This window comes from Medicago sativa, chromosome 7 (genome assembly GCF_051527215.1).
Source record: "Medicago sativa cultivar Bolivia chromosome 7, Bolivia_mono, whole genome shotgun sequence".
Taxonomy (NCBI): Eukaryota; Viridiplantae; Streptophyta; class Magnoliopsida; order Fabales; family Fabaceae; genus Medicago; species Medicago sativa.
Window position 1 is genome coordinate 57,801,840 of NC_140755.1, and position 21,903 is coordinate 57,823,742.

Genomic DNA, 21,903 nt, shown 5'->3' on the forward strand with positions numbered 1-21,903 from the left:
CTTGAACTTGACGAATGGTCCTATAATTGTGATGTTGTGCACGTAATTTTTTGTGATGGTTTGCGTCATGAAAATTGGAGTTTGCATGGTGTTTTGATATGGTCTTTTGTGAATTTTGTGTTTGATAAATAATGTGAAGCATACTTGTGGATTGAAGGAGATAAAGAAAAGCTTGCAATTTTTATATTCCTTGGTATAGCTAATGGTCTTAGTTCTCATGTTTTTTTTTTTGAACCAAGTCATTTAAAATTTCTCTAATACCATGAAGATTTAGGCCTTTAACCTTACCTTAGAATGGCATCAAAAGTCAAGTTTCTTTTACCACTTTTAGTTAATGTTGCTTGTTACTTCATTTTCAAGTTACATTTACTTTACTATGCCTTTAGTATATTGGTTTTATTTCACTTATGCTACTAACCTTTTCTTGTTTCATATCTCATTTCCATAGCATTCCATATCATATTTTCATCTTTTATTTCTTGCACTTTTATTTCTTGCAATTTAATTTTTGCCAAGAATTAGAATGTAATACTTAGGAATTTTTGTACTTTACTCTTATGCAATTTTAATTTCTTGCAAGACCATAGAATGTATCTAGGCCAATGATGTAATAAGGACAATGGACTCTAATAATGTACACCGACACAAGCACCGACACATGCACACACACCACTTTAGGTATATAGCTAGAATATGCATGTTTAGATGTATGTTTAGATGAATGTTTAGGCTCTATACTTAGAAAAATCATTTTCCAAAAAATATGAACAAGCTTCACTCAAACCATTTTCAAAATAAACCTTGGGATCAAAATCCCATTGTATTTTCCTTTTTCATTTTCTTAATCAAATTTCAATGAATTGTAATCATACTTGACTTTTTTCCAAAATAACTAATTCCACCTCACCATTTCTAAACCTCATGCCCTTGAGGCCTCTCTCTTATTCTTCAAAATCCAATTTTCAAACTTAAAATCAACCAACAAAAACAAAAACATTTTTGGAAGAGAACTACGGTGGATTTGATCCCTTAAACGGGTACGTAGGCAAGGAACAAAATTCCTTCAATTCAACTAAAATAAAAATTCAAACACATTCTTCTCCCTCCAATTCTTCACTTAGAATACCCTTAGGTTTAAATAAACACTTTTAAATAGCATTAAAAATGAAGCGCCGTAGAAATTAAAGACGGTTCCTATAGGATACTATAGTCGTTATGGGTGCCTAACACCTTCCCGTAGCGAAAACAACTCCCGGACCTCGATTCTCAAGGGTTTTGCTTACTTTTACCCTTCCCAAGAAAAAATAAGATATCACCGGTTTAAAAAGTTCAAACGTAATCAATGTTTGACACCCCGAAAGACCAAGATAAAACAGCTGGCGACTTCACTGGGGAAATTCGAGAGTTACGCCTAGTCTTTATTTCCACGCTTGCGCTCTTTTTACTTGTTTCTTTTACTTGCTTTCCTATGTGAATAAATGTTTAATTTCTTGCAAACGTGTGGGGTGAGAATATCAAAAGTCCTGCACCCGGGCTGAGTGAACTTAGGATTTAGGAGGGATATAGTCGACAATTCATTCCGGGGGTTGCCTCGTGTTTTGGATTATGCGATCAATCCCACATAGCTAAGGCATTTTGGGGGTGATGTTGTCGACGCGTGTTGTCGCGTTTAGGCACTTTGCTTCTAATTGTTCTATGACGCTATGAACCGTAGATAACCAAACCCATCCATGGCCATTTTCTAGGACGTAGTGCGGAGGCTAAACCGAGTGTTGTCTCGAGTTTTAGTCGTCACGCGATACTACACTCAAGTTAGACCTTCCGCGGATAATCATGGAGCGAGTGTTTGTCTCGTGACACCGTGATATACGTCGGAGAGGTTGCAACTTGGGAACTTTTTTAGAACCCGGTTACTATTATCCTAAAGCCCTAGATTCACCGGACACCGTGTCCACCCATGACTCCTCGACTTTGAACTTCAAACCCACCATGTTTTCTCCGAACTTGAACATAATCATGCATTCATGCATACATGCATACATGCATAAACTTTTTCCATGCATTGTTATCGAAGGGCTTAGACAAGTTGAATTTGTAAACATTGTAGGGATGAAGAAGACTAAGTCCTACAAGTTCAAGGAAGTGGATTTGGCTAGTTTGAGAGATTTGGCACTCAAGATCAAGGATCCGACTGGTTTCCGACGTCGTTACGGGGCTTTACTTTCTATTCTCCAGACTAATGTGGATGAGAAGCTTGTGCACACTCTAGTGCAATTCTATGATCAGGAGTATCGGTGCTTTACTTTCCCCGACTTTCAGTTGGTGCCTACTCTAGAGGCTTATTCTTCCTTGATGGGTCTATCTATTGCTAAGGGGGTACCTTTCTCAGGACCTGAAAATCCTCCTACTCCATTGGTTATTGCTAAAGATCTCTATCTCAAGACCACCGATGTCTCCAAGAATCTTGTCACTAAGGCACGCATCCGAGGGTTCACTTCAGAGTATCTTCTTGGGAAAGCCAACCTCAATACTACTTGTCAGGACACTCTTGAGGCTATTCTTGCACTTCTCATCTATGGGCTTATTCTCTTTCCGAATCTTGATGGCTTCGTGGACATGAATGCTATTATGATCTTCCACTCCAAGAATCCGGTTCCTACTTTGCTAGCTGACACATACCATGCTATTCACGATCGTTCCGACAAAGGTCGTGGATATATTCTTTGTTGTGTGCCTCTCCTCTATAGGTGGTTTATTTCGCACCTTCCGCAGTCTTTCCACAACAATCCGGGGAATTGGTCTATTTCACAGAGGATTATGGCTCTCACTCCTAATGAAGTGGTTTGGCTCACTCCCGCTTCAAGGGTTAAGGAAATCATCTTTGGTGGTGGAAAGTTTCTTAATGTACCTCTTCTTGGTACCCGGGGGGGAATCAACTATAACCCAGAGCTCGCCTTGCGACAATTTGGTTTCCCGATGAAAGAAAAACCCATCAATCTCGCTACAGCTCCTTACTTCTTTCACTACTCCAATGCTCCCATGGGAATAAAAGAGGATTTCATGGAAGCTTGGTCCAAGCTTCGGAAGAAAGAGGTAAAGCATATGGGTGTAAGGTCCGGTATTGCTCATGAGGCCTATACACAGTGGGTGATAAACCAAGCTGAGGAGATTGGCATGCCTTACCCCTCTATGAGATATGTGTCTGCATCTGTTCCTATCATGCCTTTGCCTCTACTCCCACCTACCCAGGAGATGTATCAGGAGCATCTAGCTATGGAGAGTCGGGAGAAGCATCAGTGGAGGGCTAGATACTATGAGGCTGAGAACTTGATCATGACTTTGGATGGAAAGGATGAGCAGCAGACTCATGAGGTCTTGACATTGAAGAAAGAGTTAGCTAAGGCTAAGAGAGAGATTGAAGAGAAAGATAGGTTGCTTATGAGGGACTCTAAGAGGGCTAGGGGTGCCCGTGACTTCTACGCACGATACTGCAGCTATGAGTCTGAGTCTGAGGATGATGCTTCCACTTCCTATGCTTGAGGATTTCTACTTCCTGTTGTTATTTCCAGTTGTTTATGTTGTTTTACATTTCAAAGTCTATCCCTTGGCTCCTGTAAAACTATACGTTGATTGTTTGTTTCCCGTTTATGCTAATTGTTGTTTAGTAATGTTTACAAGTTCCTAGCTTGTCTAAAAAACCCTTTGATAACACATAAAAAAAAGAATCTTTTTGCATATGCATTTACACATTTCATGCATCATATGCATTCATTGGTCACAAAAAACTTCTCTCGTGCTCATTGCCTCCTGGTTTTGTCCGCCGCAGTCTGAAAAGTGGCTCGTGTTCGCAAAGTTTATCAACCAGATAGAGTTCATCAAACAAGATTTCACAAGAGAAGGATTATGGCTAATTTTGAAGAAGAAAATGCTCAGCTCCGTGCCGAATTGGCTGCTATGAAAGAAGACTTGGCTAAGGCTCATGACGCTATCTCCGCTATGATGGCTGCACAGGAACAGCCAGCCACATCTATTCCAGCTGCTACTGAAACAATTCCATCTATCCCACTGTCTACTGTGGCTACTGATGCTCGGTTTGTTATGCCCAATGGCCGTCCTTATGGTCTCTCAGCTTACTATTCTCCTAATACTGCTGCTGGTGTCTCTGGTGTTGCTGGTCAAGGACAGATTCCTGTATCCACTGCTATGCCTCAAGTAACCACTGTTGTCACCGACCCTATTGTACACACTGTGCAACAGGTGATTGATGTCGATACTCCGCGTGGACAAGATCCCGCAATGGAAGCTATGAAAAGACAGTTAAGGGAGTTGGCTGGAGAACTACGTGAGGTCAAAGCTAGCCGGGGAAACAATGGTGTTCCCGCTAAAGCTCGTGATCTATGCTTGGTATCCCGATTTGAGGTTCCTAAGAAATTCAAAGAGCCAGAATTTGACAAGTACAATGGAACTTCTTGTCCACACAACCATGTTATCCGGTATGTCCGATAGATGGCTAACTACATAGATAATGATGCACTGATGATCCATTGCTTCCAGAGTAGCTTGACAAATGATGCAGCAGATTGGTACACTAGTTTGAGCAAAGACAACATCCATACTTTTGAGGAACTCACCACTGCTTTTGAAAGTCATTATGAATTCAATACCCGTCTGAAGCCGAATAGGGACTCTCTTAAGGCTCTGTCTCAGAAGTCAGATGAAACCTTCCGTGAATATGCTCAGAGATGGAGAGGGGCTGCTGCCCGTGTTTCTCCTCGACTTGATGAGGAAGAATTGACACAGACATTCCTGAAGACTCTGAAGAAGGAATATAAGGAAAGAATGATAGTCTCTACTCCAAACAACTTCTCTGATATGGTTACCATGGGAACTCGTCTAGAGGAGGCTGTCAGAGAGGGCATTATTGTTCTTGAAAAGGGTGAATCTTCAACCAGTGCACCAAAGAAGTACGGTAATGGCCACCATAAGAGGAAAGAGTCTGAAGTAGGGATGGTATCTGGCAACCCATCTGCAGCTGCTACTCAAATACCTTTGCCCTATCAATACATGCAATACTCTCAACATCCTTTCTTCCCACCATTCTATCAGCAGTATCCTCTGCCACCGGGTCAACCACCAGTGCCCGTCAATGCCATTGCACAACAAGTACAACAACAGCCTCCTGCTCAACTGCAACAGCAGCAACAACAGGGTCCCCGACCCAGACCTTATTTTCCACCAATACCTATGCGGTATGCTGAGCTGCTCCCAACTTTACTTGCCAAAGGACACTGTGTCACTAGACCAGGCAAACCTCCGCCTAATCCATTGCCTCCCAGGTTCCGGCATGATCTTACATGTGAATTCCATCAGGGTGCTCAAGGCCATGATACTGAAGGTTGCTATGCTTTGAAATATATTGTGAAAGATCTAATAGAGAAAGGAAGGTTGACCTTTGAGAATAGTGTTCCTCATGTTCTTGACAATCCGCTTCCAAACCATGCTGCTGTTAATATGATCGAGGCCTTCGAAGGAATCCCCGTTCCTCAAGATGACCCCATGTTGGATATCCGCAATGTCGTTACTCCCTTGGTACCGCTACATGTCAAACTGTGTCAAGCTTCTTTGTTCAATCACGATCATGCTTCCTGTTCAGAATGTCTCCAAAATTCTATGGGCTGTCGTGTGGTGCAAGATGATATCCAGAGTCTGATGGATGACAAGCACTTGATTACCAGTGATGTATGTGTGATTGTGCCAGTGTTCCATGATTCTCCTGTTGAAACTGCATCTCATACGAGGAATGTTGAACCTTTGGTGATCAGGCTACCTGGTCCGGTATCGTATACCTCTACAAAAGCAATTCCTTACAAATACAATGCAACCATGATCGAGAATGGAGTGGAAGTGCCTCTGGTATCCCCAGCCACAGTTGATAATGTTGCTAGTGAAATTACAGCTCTGAGAAGCGGGAAGGTCCGTCCACCCTTGTTTCAAAAGAAGGTGGTCACACCTATTGCCACCATAACTCCACCACTTTTCTCATCCACAACAAACCACAACCACCACCAAAACCACCCTAACCACCACAAAATCACCACAACTCCACCACATTCATCACCATAACCTTCATAATCAAAAAACTTCAAACCACATTCATCTCCTATCACACAAATCTTTCACCCTCACATTCATCATCATCATCATCATCATCCATCAACAACACTGTTTCAGTTTTTACAAATTCATCAACAATCGGAATCCAAGCTTCAATCTCGCTACGAACATCAACAGCAAGATATCAATCAGCCGCATAACAACGCAGTTTCGAGAATCGGCGGAGAAGAAAAGGATCGAAACAGAAAGAGGAGAAGGGAATCGAATTGTTGCAACCTTGAACGAATCTGAACCAAGTTTGAAGCTAGAATCCATGGCCGAATTTCACCTCTGATTCGTAGACTTAGAGCAGCCGGCTTGCAAGCATCGAAGGGACCGAAGCTTATACGCACCTGAAGCTGTGACGACGTGGATAGCTTGGACATAGAAGTTCTCCGTCGATTCAGCACTCTCTCCGATTTAATTTGAGGTAATCTCCGTCATTCCCTACTCGTTTGCTCATACTTGATCCTCTTGATGTATTTTGAATGGGTTTGTTTTGGAAAGAAAGTAGCTGTATATTTTGTTTCGCCTTCGTCATTTTCCGAAAAATCCGAGGCCGGATCTGCGTTTGTCTCGAAAAAAGATGCGTAAAAGATGCAAAAAGTTTTGGAAACGGAGATGTTTTGCTCTCCGGCACGGTGGCGCCGCCACCTTTGGCTGGAAACTGCCGTGCCGGAGCAATGAGGCTCACCGGATTCTGGAAAATGTTTGTTCTTGCTGTGTTAGAAATATAGGAGCATTTCTTTTAGTGACAAGCAAAAGAAAGAAGGAAACAAGCAGAGTGATGAAAAAAAAACCGAACAAGTGTTATATATCCCTCTATTTTGAACCGGTTCAGTTGAACCAATTTACTCCTGAACCGGCCCATCTCTTGGGCCTAATCTGTTCACTGTTTGTTGCTTCTTGATATTGGCTCTTTGGTTACTATTCAAGCCTCCAGTTGTGGTTTCTGTACCCCCTGCTCACTTCAAAATTCGTAATAAAATTACTAAAAAATGTGCAAATTATTTTCTCAATATTTTTGATAAATCTTGACGTATTTATATGTTAAGTATTAATCAAAAAATGAGGAAATAACTTGTTCTTTTGTTAATTCAAATCCTTCTCTATTTCAAAAAAAACCTTGTTAAAACTTCTAAAAAATTTTGTTAAAGAATCTCCAAGATGTTGTGATTTTTTTTTTCCTTTTCTTGTGATAATTTTGACACTTGATGCTTGACTTTTGGAAAAATAATTGCACTTGCAAATATGTGCGTTTGTTTTTTGTTATTTTGCTACTTTGTTGATTAAAATTTTGCGAAGTTGTGACGTATCTTGAACTTGACGAATGGTCCTATAATTGTGATGTTGTGCACGTAATTTTTTGTGATGGTTTGCGTCATGAAAATTGGAGTTTGCATGCTTTGATATGGTCTTTTGTGAATTTTGTGTTTGTTAAATAATGTGAAGCATACTTGTGGATTGAAGGAGATAAAGAAAAGCTTGCAATTTTTATATTCCTTGGTATAGCTAATGGTCTTAGTTCTCATGTTTTTTTTTTTTTTTGAACCAAGTCATTTAAAATTTCTCTAATACCATGAAGATTTAGGCCTTTAACCTTACCTTAGAATGGCATCAAAAGTCAAGTTTCTTTTACCACTTTTAGTTAATGTTGCTTGTTACTTCATTTTCAAGTTACATTTACTTTACTATGCCTTTAGTATATTGGTTTTATTTCACTTATGCTACTAACCTTTTCTTGTTTCATATCTCATTTCCATAGCATTCCATATCATATTTTCATCTTTTATTTCTTGCACTTTTATTTCTTGCAATTTAATTTTTGCCAAGAATTAGAATGTAATACTTAGGAATTTTTGTACTTTACTCTTATGCAATTTTAATTTCTTGCAAGACCATAGAATGTATCTAGGCCAATGATGTAATAAGGACAATGGACTCTAATAATGTACACCGACACATGCACACACACCACTTTAGGTATATAGCTAGAATATGCATGTTTAGATGTATGTTTAGGATTGTATGTTTAGATGAATGTTTAGGCTCTATACTTAGAAAAATCATTTTCCAAAAAATATGAACAAGCTTCACTCAAACCATTTTCAAAATAAACCTTGGGATCAAAATCCCATTGTATTTTCCTTTTTCATTTTCTTAATCAAATTTCAATGAATTGTAATCATACTTGACTTTTTTCCAAAATAACTAATTCCACCTCACCATTTCTAAACCTCATGCCCTTGAGGCCTCTCTCTTATTCTTCAAAATCCAATTTTCAAACTTAAAATCAACCAACAAAAACAAAAACATTTTTGGAAGAGAACTACGGTGGATTTGATCCCTTAAACGGGTACGTAGGCAAGGAACAAAATTCCTTCAATTTAACTAAAATAAAAATTCAAACACATTCTTCTCCCTCCAATTCTTCACTTAGAATACCCTTAGGTTTAAATAAACACTTTTAAATAGCATTAAAAATGAAGCGCGCACGTAGAAATTAAAGACGGTTCCTATAGGATACTATAGTCGTTATGGGTGCCTAACACCTTCCCGTAGCGAAAACAACTCCCGGACCTCGATTCTCAAGGGTTTTGCTTACTTTTTCCCTTCCCAAGAAAAAATAAGATATCACCGGTTTAAAAGGTTCAAACGTAATCAATGTTTGACACCCGAAAAACCAAGATAAAACACAATGTACCTGTTGTCTCCTACTTATCGCATAGTCGTTAAGGGAAGGGTACACAATATCTTAGGGGATAAACTTCACCATAAGTCACTCCCTGCTGGCTATTTGAAAGTATCAATTAATATTGCTTAGAACAGGATGCATGGTTGCCCATACTTGATGATATTGCTGATATAAGCTTGGTTGGAGATGCAATAGGATCATATGTGGCATGGCCAAGAAACCTCATTTCCCTAGATCTTGAGGTAAAGTAAAATAAATAAATTATTCTCTATGAAAAAATTGGAGTTTTTATTACTTTGTTTATGTGTGGTTTTGGTTTTGTTTTGGTATAAATGTTTAGTTTATTATTTGATCACTAACTGAATCAGTTACACATAGATTCCTGCAACATACAAAGGCATTGGTAATGTCGAGATTAGGAGGGGCGACGAGTCGGTCACATAAAAAAACCAGGTATATTGATACATAAGAAATGTTCATTTTACTATTCAATCATTTGTTAATCATTAACTAATTTAACTATACAATATTTTAGATTCAAACACAGAAATTGCATGAAGGCAGTAAAATCATGAAGGATAAACCAAGAAATATGGCAGCTCAAGCACAAAAGTTGAAGGAAGACACTAATTGTAAGTAGGGTGGACATAGTTATATTCCAATCATAAAACAAAAACAAGATATTGCAAAACCCAAACATCAAAAGTCTTCCTCTACAAAGTGTCATTCATCTTGTGTGTCAGTTCTTATATCACTTGTAGAAATGCAAATGGAAAACACAAATACACGTCAGATAACTATAGATGATGGTATTCTTGGTGAACAATATGAAGAAGACATTATCAAAGAGCAAATGAGTGAGTTTTTTAAAAATATAGAAATAAGTGCCTCTGTTGTCTGCATATATATCAGGTACTCCAAATAACTTTAAATTGACCGAATACATTATTTTATTTGTATGAATAAAATATTTAATAGTATCTAATATTATATTTTTATTCTAGGTACTTGTACGAAAAATTTGTGCACGACAGTGATTTCACAAGGAAATACTCCTTCTTATCCCCCCATCGCATATCCTTGATGTTAATTGAAGCAGAACAAGAATTGGTCAAAGAATACATGGTTAAGGAATTCATGAAATATAAAGATGAGCACAAGTTATTTATTCTACCGTTTTATATACGTAAATCTGGGTAAGATTTTTCTTGAAACTTTGTTTTTAATTATGTTTTTCTCACTTGTTATCACCGTTGATAGAAGATCTTCTAACTTGAACATTTGTGTAGTGGACATTGGGTGTTATTTTTTATTGATCTCACATCGGAAATCATATATTATTTTGATCCATTACTCAATGACTATATGAATTACCCAAAAATGAAGACTATGTTTGACACGTAAGTATATATATAGGGCATATCAAGCGAGAGAAGTTTTCAAATGAGAGGGTGAGAGGAGTAATTAACAACCATCAGATTAAAACCAACGGTTAAGATGCTTCAGCTTTAAAATATACTAAAATCATGTGATTAATTTTCATCTTCTTCTCTGTACCGTTTGGATTTCTTTTGCCTAGTTCCTATGAATTTCCTCAAACCCCATTGCTTCGATACCCACAAATTTTCTCTTCTTCAAATTTCCAGTTTTGAAAAAACTTTTTGCTTACACCTTTGGATTCTAATTTTTCAACCTAATTTTTATGGAATTAAACTAATTTATGAAATTAGAAAGGAAAAGAAATTATGAAAGACGAGAATTTAATTTAATTTCAACGAAGAAAACTAGCAAGAACCCATGGTTGAATATCTAAGCTTTTTTGTTGATTTTTTAAGAAAATTTTATGTCTTTAATTTGATATTTGTTTGGGAAAAAATTGACAACAATGATTCTTGTATATGCAATTCTATTGCTGCACAAATGGTACAAAACTGAAAAACACAATTATTTGGGAGTAAGAAAAGCAACATCATGATATGTATCTGTTTATCTTCTTTACGTTTGATACTAGAAGAAGGAAAGTGCAGTTTTTGTGTTGGAACCAGAGAAAAAAGGGAAGCGATGCTTGAGAAGAAGGGGAAATTAATCACATGGTTTTAGTGGGTTTTAAAGCTGAAGCATCTTAACCGTTGGTTTTAATCAGATGGTTGTTAATTACTCCTCTCACCCTCTCATTTAAAAACTCCTCTCACTCTATATATATATATATATATATATATATATATATATATATATATATATATATATATTGATGCATATGAAAACTATACATATATGGTCAGTTGTATGTAATCTATGTTTACATTTATATTTTGTATTATACTAAAAGTTTTTCGCTCTGCAAGGGAAGCTCAAGTACCAAAGAATAAACTTAACAACATATCACAGGTCTGAGTACAGGTTTAATAATATAACATACCCGCTTTAAAAAAAATTGTGTATGAGTATAAATAATTTTATTGATACAATTACTTATTTCATTGTTTGTAGTGTTCTCACCAAGAAAATGGTATAGATTGTGGGTACTTTGTGATGAGGTTTATGAAAGAGATTCTCATTTCAAATCTAAATGTGATTCCAAAGCTGGTATGTTATTTTTATATTAAAGTATAATATTTGTATATAATTAAGTTTAAGTAACATGGTTATTTTTTGTTATAATGTATGCAGTACATTGATGGTTTCAAATGTTTGACATACTCGAAAGATAAATTAATTGAAATCCAAGAAGAATGGTGTCAGTTCATGATCAGCCTAAGAGTTATATGATATTTTTTTGATAAGGCGAGTTTCATGTTTCTGAATACATTTGCTAGAAGTGGTATTGGCTTTAATCTACATTATAATCTTGCTTTAATTTTTTATGAATAGTGCTGGAATAAAGACGAATTTATATATATATATATATATGTATATATATGTTAAGAAGAATAAGAGGTGTGTGTTGATGAGTAATGCTAGCAACATTCTCTTTTGAACACTCTCTCTAATACTCACTCTCTTATTGGTTTAAATCATTGTGAGTCTACACTTTGAAAATTGAACTCACACAAAGTGGTGGGACATGCATTGATTTCATCCAATAAAATAGTGAGTGCTAGAGAGAGTGTTGAAAAGTGAGTGTTGCTAGCATTCCTCGCGTGTTGATATATATTAAGATGAGTATTAGCCATTAATCCGAGTGTTTTGTTTTCTATTTGGAAAATGAAATAGTGTTTCATTTTTTCACTTGTTTTCTTTATTTTTTAAGTGAATAAAATGTTTGGACTACGTACTCTCGACCTTTGTACATGAGTACTTATTGCTTAAAATAGTGTTGTTGCTTATTGCTTAATGTGTTTTCTGCTATATATTCAGATGGAAGAGAGTTAACGAAATTTGGAAATGAATAATTATCTACCTGCTTGTTATGGATAAAAATGTTGAGACGACCAAGAAGATAGATGAAGACTGCATGCTACCACATAAGATTTTGATCTTTATTTAACTAATTAGTTGTAACTTAGAGATATATGATTTGTAACTTCGTTTATTAGTGGGTACATTTCTGGCTTTTATGCTATATATACATACATTTTATGATATGTTTAAGTTTTATTTGAAAAATAATAGTCTCAATTATAATGTGTCATATTTCCCTTAGATAAATTATATATATATATATATATATGTGTGTGTGTGTGTGTGTGTGTGTGTGTGTGTGTGTGTGTGTATAAATATAAATTAATAAAAACTCTATTTGTAAAAATTAAAATGCTTTTTCTAACGCTTATTTAAATAAAATTCTGTTTAATCTACACATTATTGCAACGCTTAGTGGAATAAAGCGCTATCTAAACCTATTGTTACAAAGCGTTTTAAAATTAAAAAATAGCATAAGCTGTTTTTAGTAGCACATAAAGATAGAAGCGTTATTTTAAACCTATTTTAGATGGCATGTTTTTCTGTAAGGGCTATCTAAGGACACCCTTTGATAGTTCTTTTTGAAAAAAAGGGCTATATAAACTCTGCTTTAGACAGCGCTTTATAAAGAAAACCAGCGCTATATTACCTTTATTAGCGCCATTTACCAGAGCGCTTTTAAAGCGCTATAAATGACCTGAAAAGGCGCTATCTATGACCATTTTTGGCGTAATGTCTCCTCGTCATATTAATCCTCATATTACATCATTACTTATCAAAACTATATTTCTTTGAAGGGGACTCGCCATTGATGGGACACGATGGTGCACTCGTCAGTTGGTGAGGGAGTTAATGTTTGACCGTCACGTTGTGGACGGTGGATCTCACTCCTGATTTGGGATGCTGTACCATTGGACATCGTAAGAGTAGATTCCTTTTAGGAAATATATGAAGATTTGGTCTTTTAAGTAGGAAAAGACGATACCACTAGTTGTACCTAATAAGATGATGACGTCTGGGGCAATTAATAGTCTTTGGCTGTTTGTGAGCTTTGGAACGACCAGGGGGTGTACCTGCAGACATTCTGATGCTCAAGTCAGTTTAAGAGGTCTAGAGATCGCAAAATGGTATCATACCTTTGGGGCATGACCCGTTGTAGAGGTGACGTTCATGACCCGTTGTAGGACACAATGAGGCATCTGACGGTTACAAATTTGTGGGAATTGTTATCGTCGAGCGAGAATCGTGGGCATGTTCTCCATTCAGTTTGAATGGGTCTTACACCCTCCTCGCAGAGAGAGGGTTTGTGTCAGAAGTAATCAACCCAAATGCGATATTGGGCCTGTTTTGGTTCGGGCATGTACAAATAAGCCTTACACAACTGCTGAGTCCAGGACATATTTAATATAAAAAGATCAATAAAAAAAGAGATGCATGCTCTAAGGAATAAATTCTAAATGATGTGAAATCTTAGCAATGGACATTTAGTTGAACCTAAAAACATGAAAATTATCTTGCAAATTCAAGCTTCGAACTTGAAAAATCCATAAAACAATAATGTATTTTGATTATCAAAGTGCAATCACACATATCTCGATTGTTCGATCAAGGATGCTCCAGTTCTTAAAAAAATTACTATTTAACATAAAGCTAGAGTTCGTAAACTAGACTGTCCAAAACCGAGATGTAGTGATTGTGTGAAATCACATAATCGTGACTACACCTAATCTTGATGTAACAATCATAGCTTATTACCCCCTCCCGTCCTTAATATAAGAAGAAAACCCAAAAAATTTCAAAACTAAGACAATCATTAATTGTGGTAACTTTTTAAATGCTTTTACAAATAATACTATCATAAAAAAATCTTTTACGTAATAAATACGCCATAAAAGTTATGACTTTTTTTATAAATTGAATCATTTTTTTTTTTGAAAAATTCCTTATATAAATGACTAGAGGGAGTAATTTTGTTTAACGATAAAGGTTAGTTGTTACTCCGATGCGCACAAGTTGATCCGATAATAACACGAAAACAACATACAAAACATGAAGTTAAATATGTATATAAAAAGATAAAAATATAATTCATGTGTGCATAAAAATAATCCCGACGAATGCCTTTTACCCTTTTGTGACTTCAGTTGGACATTTTTATTACTAAAGTATAATAGAATTTTTTTTTGACAAGAACATAATAATATAAATTGACGACCTCAACACAAAATATTCTTAGGTGTTTTCCTATAAATAGTTGTTTTGCTCTTTCCATTGTGTCAATCAAAATTTGATCAAAATATGAGCTCTAAATATTCACTAGTACTACTTTTACTTGGAATGATAATGCTTACCACCGCGATTGGTGAAAGGAATGGTAATAAATTTGAATATGATCCTATGTTAGATCCAGAAGATGATTGGCCAGAGATTTTTAATGAACCACTACCATCTTACTATAAAATACCTAAAGAGGAGTCACCTGATTATGAGACAAACTTGTCAGATGAAGCCATCAACCACACCGTTTGAGTCAGTCCACATTTCAAAAATTCCTTACCATTACAAGTGATCGAAGTGGCAAAAGTGGGTCTAGTAAAATAATAAGAACAATTGTTTGTCATGTGAAGTTTTCTTTTCTTTATTTTTTTCCTATTTACCTCTAAAATTCTATTTTTAAAGTAGTTTTTTTTTGAAGAAATCTATTTTTTAAGTAGTGAAGTACAATTTGCCCCTTTATTTAATTAAAGGCTCAATAAACATGTATATGTATGATAATTACCTCTCATTTCAGCATAAATAATGTCAACTACCAATGGTTTTATCTATGATTGCAGCAATAATGCCAATTTGGTTTGATATATACTCCATCTATTTTTCCTCAAAAAATACATCTATTTCAATTTAATTGTCATTTTTACAATTTTTCTTTGTCTCAATATTTTTTTTTTTGGAGATCTGTGTTAAAATAATTGTCACTTTATAATATCAATGTAGTATATATTATTTTTTTTCATTGATCCTTATTTTTTGAATTTAACCAAAGTTACCTACTACAATTATAAAAAGTGTTTTGATATATGATATTAAATTTATCATTGAAATCATTCTAATTAATCAATTTTTTATGAGCCGCATACAACCTAAAAATGAAAATTAAAATGAGAAATTATAAAAATTAAAATTTATTGATTAAACTTATCCGACATTCTGACTTTAAAATTTATTGATACATCACGAGTTTACATAAGGCTGGATCAGCTCAATGACCTGAACTTCATTTGCTCGATGAGAACGGTTGTGAAGAATGCTCCGATGATCGGTAACGACTTCCAGTGTTGCGGCGAAGCGTCTTCTGTGGTGGAACGAAAGGTGCCTGCATGCACGTTTGAACTCCGACGATCAAGTCAGTAATGGAACTGAGAGAAAAGTCTTAGAAGTGTAGTGAGAAGTGTTGTGTACCTTGAGGGTGAAGCAAGTGCACCCTTATATAGGCACGCTCTTGGCATAACCGTCTCCGGGTTATGCAACGTATGATTAAGAGCAAGAGTGGACATATGTAGCGTGATCCCGGCAGGGAGGCGTGCTCCAATGTGGCACGGCGCAGGCAAATTGACGTGCTCCTTTGAGTGCGAAGCCTTTAGGCGGCGTAATATTGCACACATGTAGCCGTGTGAGTGGTCCAGAACTGAGATATTTTATTTTTAAATTCATCTTTTTGTCATGATAGAGGGCTAAGTGATTTGGTGTAGTTTCAGAGAAGATCATATATATACTTACTATATATAAAGAAAACTACCCCTTTCAGCTCTTTTGGGTTGGATTTTTCTTTGCAAAAATGCCCTCAATTTTCAATACAAATAACACATGTAATAAATAGATAAGAATAAATTTAAATATTTATACTATATATAAAGAAAACCACCCCTTTCAGCTCTTTTGGGTTGAATTTTTCTTTCCAAAAATGCCCTCAATTTTCAATACAAATAACACATGTAACAAATAGATAAAAATAAATTTAAATATTAAAATAAAAGTGTAACAAACATAAATGTTCAATTTTTTACTTTATCATTTAAAAAGTGTAACAAACTAGATGAGTGTATCTATACTTACTTTTTCATTATCCCAATTATACCCTTAAACAACAATTTTTTTCTATTGTTTAAAAAAACAAATTTTTCTATAATAAAGATTGTTGTTGGTGTCATTAAATAAATAAGAATTTAGATTTTTTTTTTGTTATATTGTTGGTTTCATTGAAATAGATAATCATGATTAGTTTGATTTGTTATAATTTGAAAGCAATAAACATTTATATTTTTTCTTTTAATCAAAATTAAAATTTCATAATAAAACGTTGTTCATAATTTTCAAACGTTAGCGCAAAAAGAGCGGAAAGACGAGACGTGAATGCCCTTCTTTCCGCTAGTGAATAATAGTAACGAGAAAAACTATGTTCAAACTAGATAATTTTGTGACTGTGTTATGCTTTTTACAAGTTTATCATAATTGATTTTTAGGATATATTGTTATAAATGTTTTGGTGAGAAGAAATAGAACAAAATAGAAGGTTCATCCACCGGCCAAACTCGCGAAGCGTATTACGAAATGTGCATCATAGGATCCTGAGGAATTGACCTAGCTATGTCCAGTCTCGTATCAACCCCCATCACGCACTATGATTTCATCCTTTGATGATATCATCAACATATATATGAACAATTAAAATTTCAACCTTTAATGATTTTCAAAAGAGTGTAATGTCAACTTGATGTCGTGAAAACCGTTTTCTAAAATAATGTTACTAGTCTTTCATACCAAGCTATGGCAGCTTGTTCTAGACAATACAATGAAATCTTCAAACTCAGGACGTTGTTTCATACACTTCTTCAGAAATGATACCAATAAGATATGAACTTATACCATCCACTTGATATAGAATGATATCATGATTTACAACACATGATATTAATTAATAGACTAATTACTTATAATCTTGCTACATGTGCAAATGTTTCACTGAAATCAATATCTTATTGCTGACTATTTCCTTGTACTACTAGTCTAGCTTTATTTCTTACCACATCATCTTGTTTATTGCGCTTGTTTCTGAAAACCCACTTAGTGACAATGACATTCTTACCTTTTGGTCTTGGAACTATTTCTCAAACATCATTTCACTTTGATAAATTCCACTAGTCTTTTTATGACTTCCGATCATAACAAGTATTTACTATTTTTACAGAGGCTTTTGTGTCAGTTATTTAGTTTGCTTGATGCTTGTTTAAGAGTTATTTTGAATAAATGGTTCTTGGGTTACATAAGGTTTATAAAATTCTATTTTCTTGATTAACCTTATATTTTACCGTATCCTCATTGTGTTTATTCGGTTTAGTGCTAAAATAATTTTTGTTTAAAAAATAACATGAACTCTATGTGATATTTTATTTTTTAATCATATCTTGAGGTGTAGGTAACCAAATGGAGTCAAACTATTTCCGAATGAAATCTAACATTAATTGATACAAAGTTTTCATAAAGATACTGAAGTCGAATTCGGCTTGTAAAATGGTAAAAAATGTAAAGGATCTGAATACAAAAAATTTGCTTAGGCGCCTTGTAGACGAACTCGGGTGCATCGTTGATTTGCCTAAAAAATGCTCCTTTTTCTACTGCCTCATGAGCATTGCGCATGGCTTAGTCGCAATTAATTTATGTGTGAATTTCAAAACTATATAAGCCAAAAAATGTAAGAAAATAAGGATTATCACTTGAAGAACACTTCCGATACCTAGAAGAAACATTGGGCATGTTTTTGAGGTTAACAAAGAAGAAGTGGAGATTCAATCCACCTCATGTGTAATTTTATATTTTCCTTTCTAAGTCTGAGTAGCTCCTTTTCTTCAGATTGAGACTCTTGATGAGTGATGTCTAGCAAGGGTATTAGTTCGTTGGCAAGTAGTCAAATATATAAATTTCTTAACCTCAAGGTTTACAATACTTCAACTTGACTGCTACGATTATGATTAAGATATGTAAGACGGATTATGATGAAGATATGTCGGGGGGGGGGGGGGGGGGGGGGGGGGGGGATTAAAAGGCGACGAGGTCATATCATATTCCCTTGATTGATTGCTCGATTTTAAATCATATCAAATTAGTTAGACCAGTGTCTTGGTAACTAACACTCTTCAATAGTTATGACTCCCTAATGTCTTAGGTTAGTCTATAACCATATATTGAAGGATTAATAACGCCAAATTAAGCACATAAATCATCATTAAAAAATGTCTAAAGCTAATAACAACTGAACGATTAAATTAGGTCAAGCCATTAAAGTCAGGGTTAGTTACCACCAAGACTTAAATCAATTTATAAACGTTCATAAATGCATAAAAAAGCATTAAGGATAAACTCAACCAATAAAATAACAAAGTAGACAACTGAAGTCATAGGATAATTTAAAGTTACAAAATCAAACGATTACAGAGAAGTTCCTCTTTTATGACCTAACCTAGATAGAATTAGTTACTCATTATTTCTAAACATAAACTACTGCATATGAATAAGAAAACATGAGAAAAGGATCACCAGTTGATGAATCCATGGCTCTCAAATGGCTCTGATCGCTCCTAATATGCCAAAATCGTGTTTCTGCCTTCATCTTCTCATCAAAAAGTGTTTTTCACTGACCTAGGTGTTTGCCTTATATAGGCACATATTTTCCTAAAAATTAGTGAAAGTTGGCCTGCGACGTTAGCATAAAAATTGCGATGTTAGTTAAACATAGAGTGAACACCTTGCATGGCTTTCATATCTCATAATGCGGAGGTTATAGCCTGCAATACGAGATAGATAGTGGCTGAATCTTACAAATTCCATTTTGATTCTACAATGTACAGCTCATAGCACACGTCGCGTCGTAGGCAGTGGTTGGCTCCAAGCCTCCAACTATCTTCCTCACTCTTTTATTCTCTTTTTTCTCACCAAAACACCCATAATGACTATGCCCCTAGAATCACTAAAGACAAACCTGTAAAAAGCATATCACGGGCACAAAGTTTCCTAGTTTGTTTGGGTGGATTTTCATGCTTTCAAAGTTATTTTTCTTCTCTTTTCCTTTCGTGACATGTTTATCGAATCCTTTATAAAACTCGATTAAAATACATTCAAGCTACCTAATTAAACTCTAAAACGAATCTAAAAATGACTTAAAACTTCTATATAATTTCATATCATTAATGATCCTCTTAGAATCTAATTGAGTTATTTTATTTATGAGTTCTAGTTTATGCAATTGATACCCATGTACATTCAATAATTCTTGTTATTTAATTGTGAACATAATCTCTGTTACGGCTAGTACCTCTATATAGTAACAAAGAGGGGAGCTGAGCAATTCTAATCTCTGTTAATCATCAGTTGTTTCATTTAATTTACTTTCAGTTTGCAAGCCAAAGCTTTCTGCAAGGCCCCCTATTTTATCACCTAATTAAGTGGAACATAATTGCCATGGTTTAGAATTTGGGTTATTGGCTTATTGCTTTAGATTTTTCAAACGGTTTTTAAAGTCTCCTTATTGGAGATGCTTTCTCCAAGGATTCAATTCTAAATTACATGAAATCTTAGGAATGTACATTAGTTCGCCATAAAACATGAAATTATATTGTGTCCAGGCTTCAAACTAGATGAAATTCATAAATCATTAACGGATACAGATTAGTGTTGTGTAGTCACATGCATCTTTTAGACGATCCAGATTTTAAAACCTTACTTTTAATAAAAAAATGAGAGATGTGGTAATTGTGTCCAATCATAAGATCATGGCTACACCTAACCCTGATCTAATAAACACAAAGAATGAGTCCTCGTGAGCTTAGCTCAGTTGGTAAGGACAATGCATAATTCTTCAAAAAAAAGGACAATGCATAATATATGCAAGGTCGTTCAAACCTCGGCCACCACAAAAAAAAAAAACACCAAGAATGATATAGATTTAAATATGCACCACAAAAAAAAAAAAAAACACCAAGAATGATATAGATTTAAATATGTATAAAATGGTAGAAATGTCATTTCGGTGTGCACAAAAATAATCCCAACAAATGCACACTACCCTTTTGTGACCTCATTTGGATCATTTTTATTACTAAAGTATAAAATATGATAAATAATTTATGTTGACGTGCACAGCACAAAATATTCTCAAGGGTTTTCCTATAAATAGTTGTCTCACTCTTTCCATTTGTGTGAATTAAAATCTATAAAAACATGGCCTCTAAATACTCACAACTATTACTTCTACTTGGAATGATGGTTCTTACTACTGTAGTGAGTGATGGGCATAATAGTTTTGGGTATGCTCCCATGTTAGATCCAGAGGAGGATTGGCCAGACCTTTTCTTTCCACCACTTACCATGATTGTGGGTCGAAAGCCGAATAGTTTTGCATATCCGCTTATATTAGATCCAGAAGAAGATTGACCTAATAACTAATGAGAAATCATTTGTGTATGAGACAATCCACCTTTCAGAGCTATTATAAGTACAATTCTTTATTATATGAAGTTTTTTTTCTCTTCCCATTTTTGTATAAAACTCTAATTTTTAGGAAGTGGTGTACTATTTGAATAAAGGCTCTATAAATATTTTTATGTATATTATATCTCATTTCAGCAACAATAATGCCTATTACTAGTGGTTTTACCTATCATTAATATTTTGTTATTGTCTACAATTTAACTATTCATTATATGATAAATAATCAATAATATTTTTTTTTTTACCAAAAATGATCCATAATATTTGAACATTCATCATTTCAATACACTCATTCAACATAATATTTTATTTTTGTCAATATTTTAGACTCACATCATCGATATATTACCAAAATATTGTATTTATCTTATCACACTATTTCTTTCTCAAGATATCATACTAAGAACGGATATCCAAAAACATTTTTTATTTTAAAATCCCAAAGAAAAAGATCAATTAGATAAAAGCTGTACATCACATGTTCTACAATTATAAACATAAAAATATTCAAATCAGTTATGTGTATCTAGAACAAAAGATCCATCTCCTTTTCGTAGACCATCCATAAGGTAGTCCTATTGTGGAGTAGAAAATTTGAGGGTCAGTTGTAACATCCCGATTTTTAATATTAACATGTTAGTATTATTGTTATTATTAATATTGATTGCTCGATATTATAAAATTAAATTATCTGTGATAAAAGGTGTTATGAATAATGAAGAAGTGGAGGAGTTAACTAGTTAGTTAAGGAATGAGAGAAAACAACTTTTTGGAAGAAAATAGTGTTTTTAGTAAGAATAAGGAAGTAGAGTGCAAACATAGGTGCATTAGTAAAACTGGGTAGAAAAGAGGTGGAAGTAGCAAAGTGATGTACGAAATTGACAAGTACATCAAATTGCAACAAGTAGTAAAGTAGTAAGTTGTATCGTTCTCCATAGGGATTGTCGTTCAACTCAATAATTAGCAAAACTTTTTTTAACACAGAAGATAATAATGATGATTAGAATTGCAAGGTTTAATTGCCCTACCTAATGCGAGATTATGTTTGTGTGATTCAGATGTGTACCAATGATTAAGGAATCCGTGAATCCCCTCTTCCTTCTTTGTTGGAT

General features: G+C 34.8%; 1 protein-coding gene and 1 long non-coding RNA gene across 9 annotated transcripts; one reads left to right on the plus strand and one right to left on the minus strand.

Annotated features, from left to right (window-relative positions):
* The first annotated feature begins 231 nt into the window (after nucleotides 1-231).
* LOC146907100 (uncharacterized) lies at nucleotides 232-12,474 on the plus strand. 8 transcript variants are annotated; one of them, XM_085727105.1, is made up of 11 exons: nucleotides 232-678; nucleotides 8,137-9,090; nucleotides 9,227-9,301; nucleotides 9,384-9,480; nucleotides 9,592-9,760; nucleotides 9,853-10,044; nucleotides 10,138-10,248; nucleotides 11,194-11,236; nucleotides 11,339-11,434; nucleotides 11,519-11,632; nucleotides 12,206-12,474. In XM_085727105.1, exons 4-10 carry the CDS (start codon nucleotides 9,420-9,422, stop codon nucleotides 11,615-11,617), a joined length of 771 nt encoding a protein of 256 aa, XP_085583231.1. In that variant the 5' UTR covers nucleotides 232-678; nucleotides 8,137-9,090; nucleotides 9,227-9,301; nucleotides 9,384-9,419; the 3' UTR covers nucleotides 11,618-11,632; nucleotides 12,206-12,474. The 8 variants fall into 8 exon arrangements, 6 of the variants coding, with proteins under 6 accessions (XP_085583231.1, XP_085583233.1, XP_085583236.1 ...); XR_015019364.1 differs by lacking the exon at nucleotides 232-678 and having other exon boundaries at nucleotides 7,576-9,090; nucleotides 11,519-11,669; XM_085727106.1 differs by lacking the exon at nucleotides 232-678 and having other exon boundaries at nucleotides 7,690-9,090; nucleotides 9,610-9,760.
* Nucleotides 12,475-14,845: 2,371 nt separating this feature from the next.
* On the minus strand, nucleotides 14,846-15,985 carry LOC146907101 (uncharacterized). Its single transcript, XR_015019356.1, has 2 exons — nucleotides 15,710-15,985; nucleotides 14,846-15,623 (listed from the first exon to the last, which is right to left on the minus strand). It is a non-coding gene; the product is annotated as an uncharacterized LOC146907101 (long non-coding RNA).
* Between the last annotated feature and the right edge of the window lie 5,918 nt (nucleotides 15,986-21,903).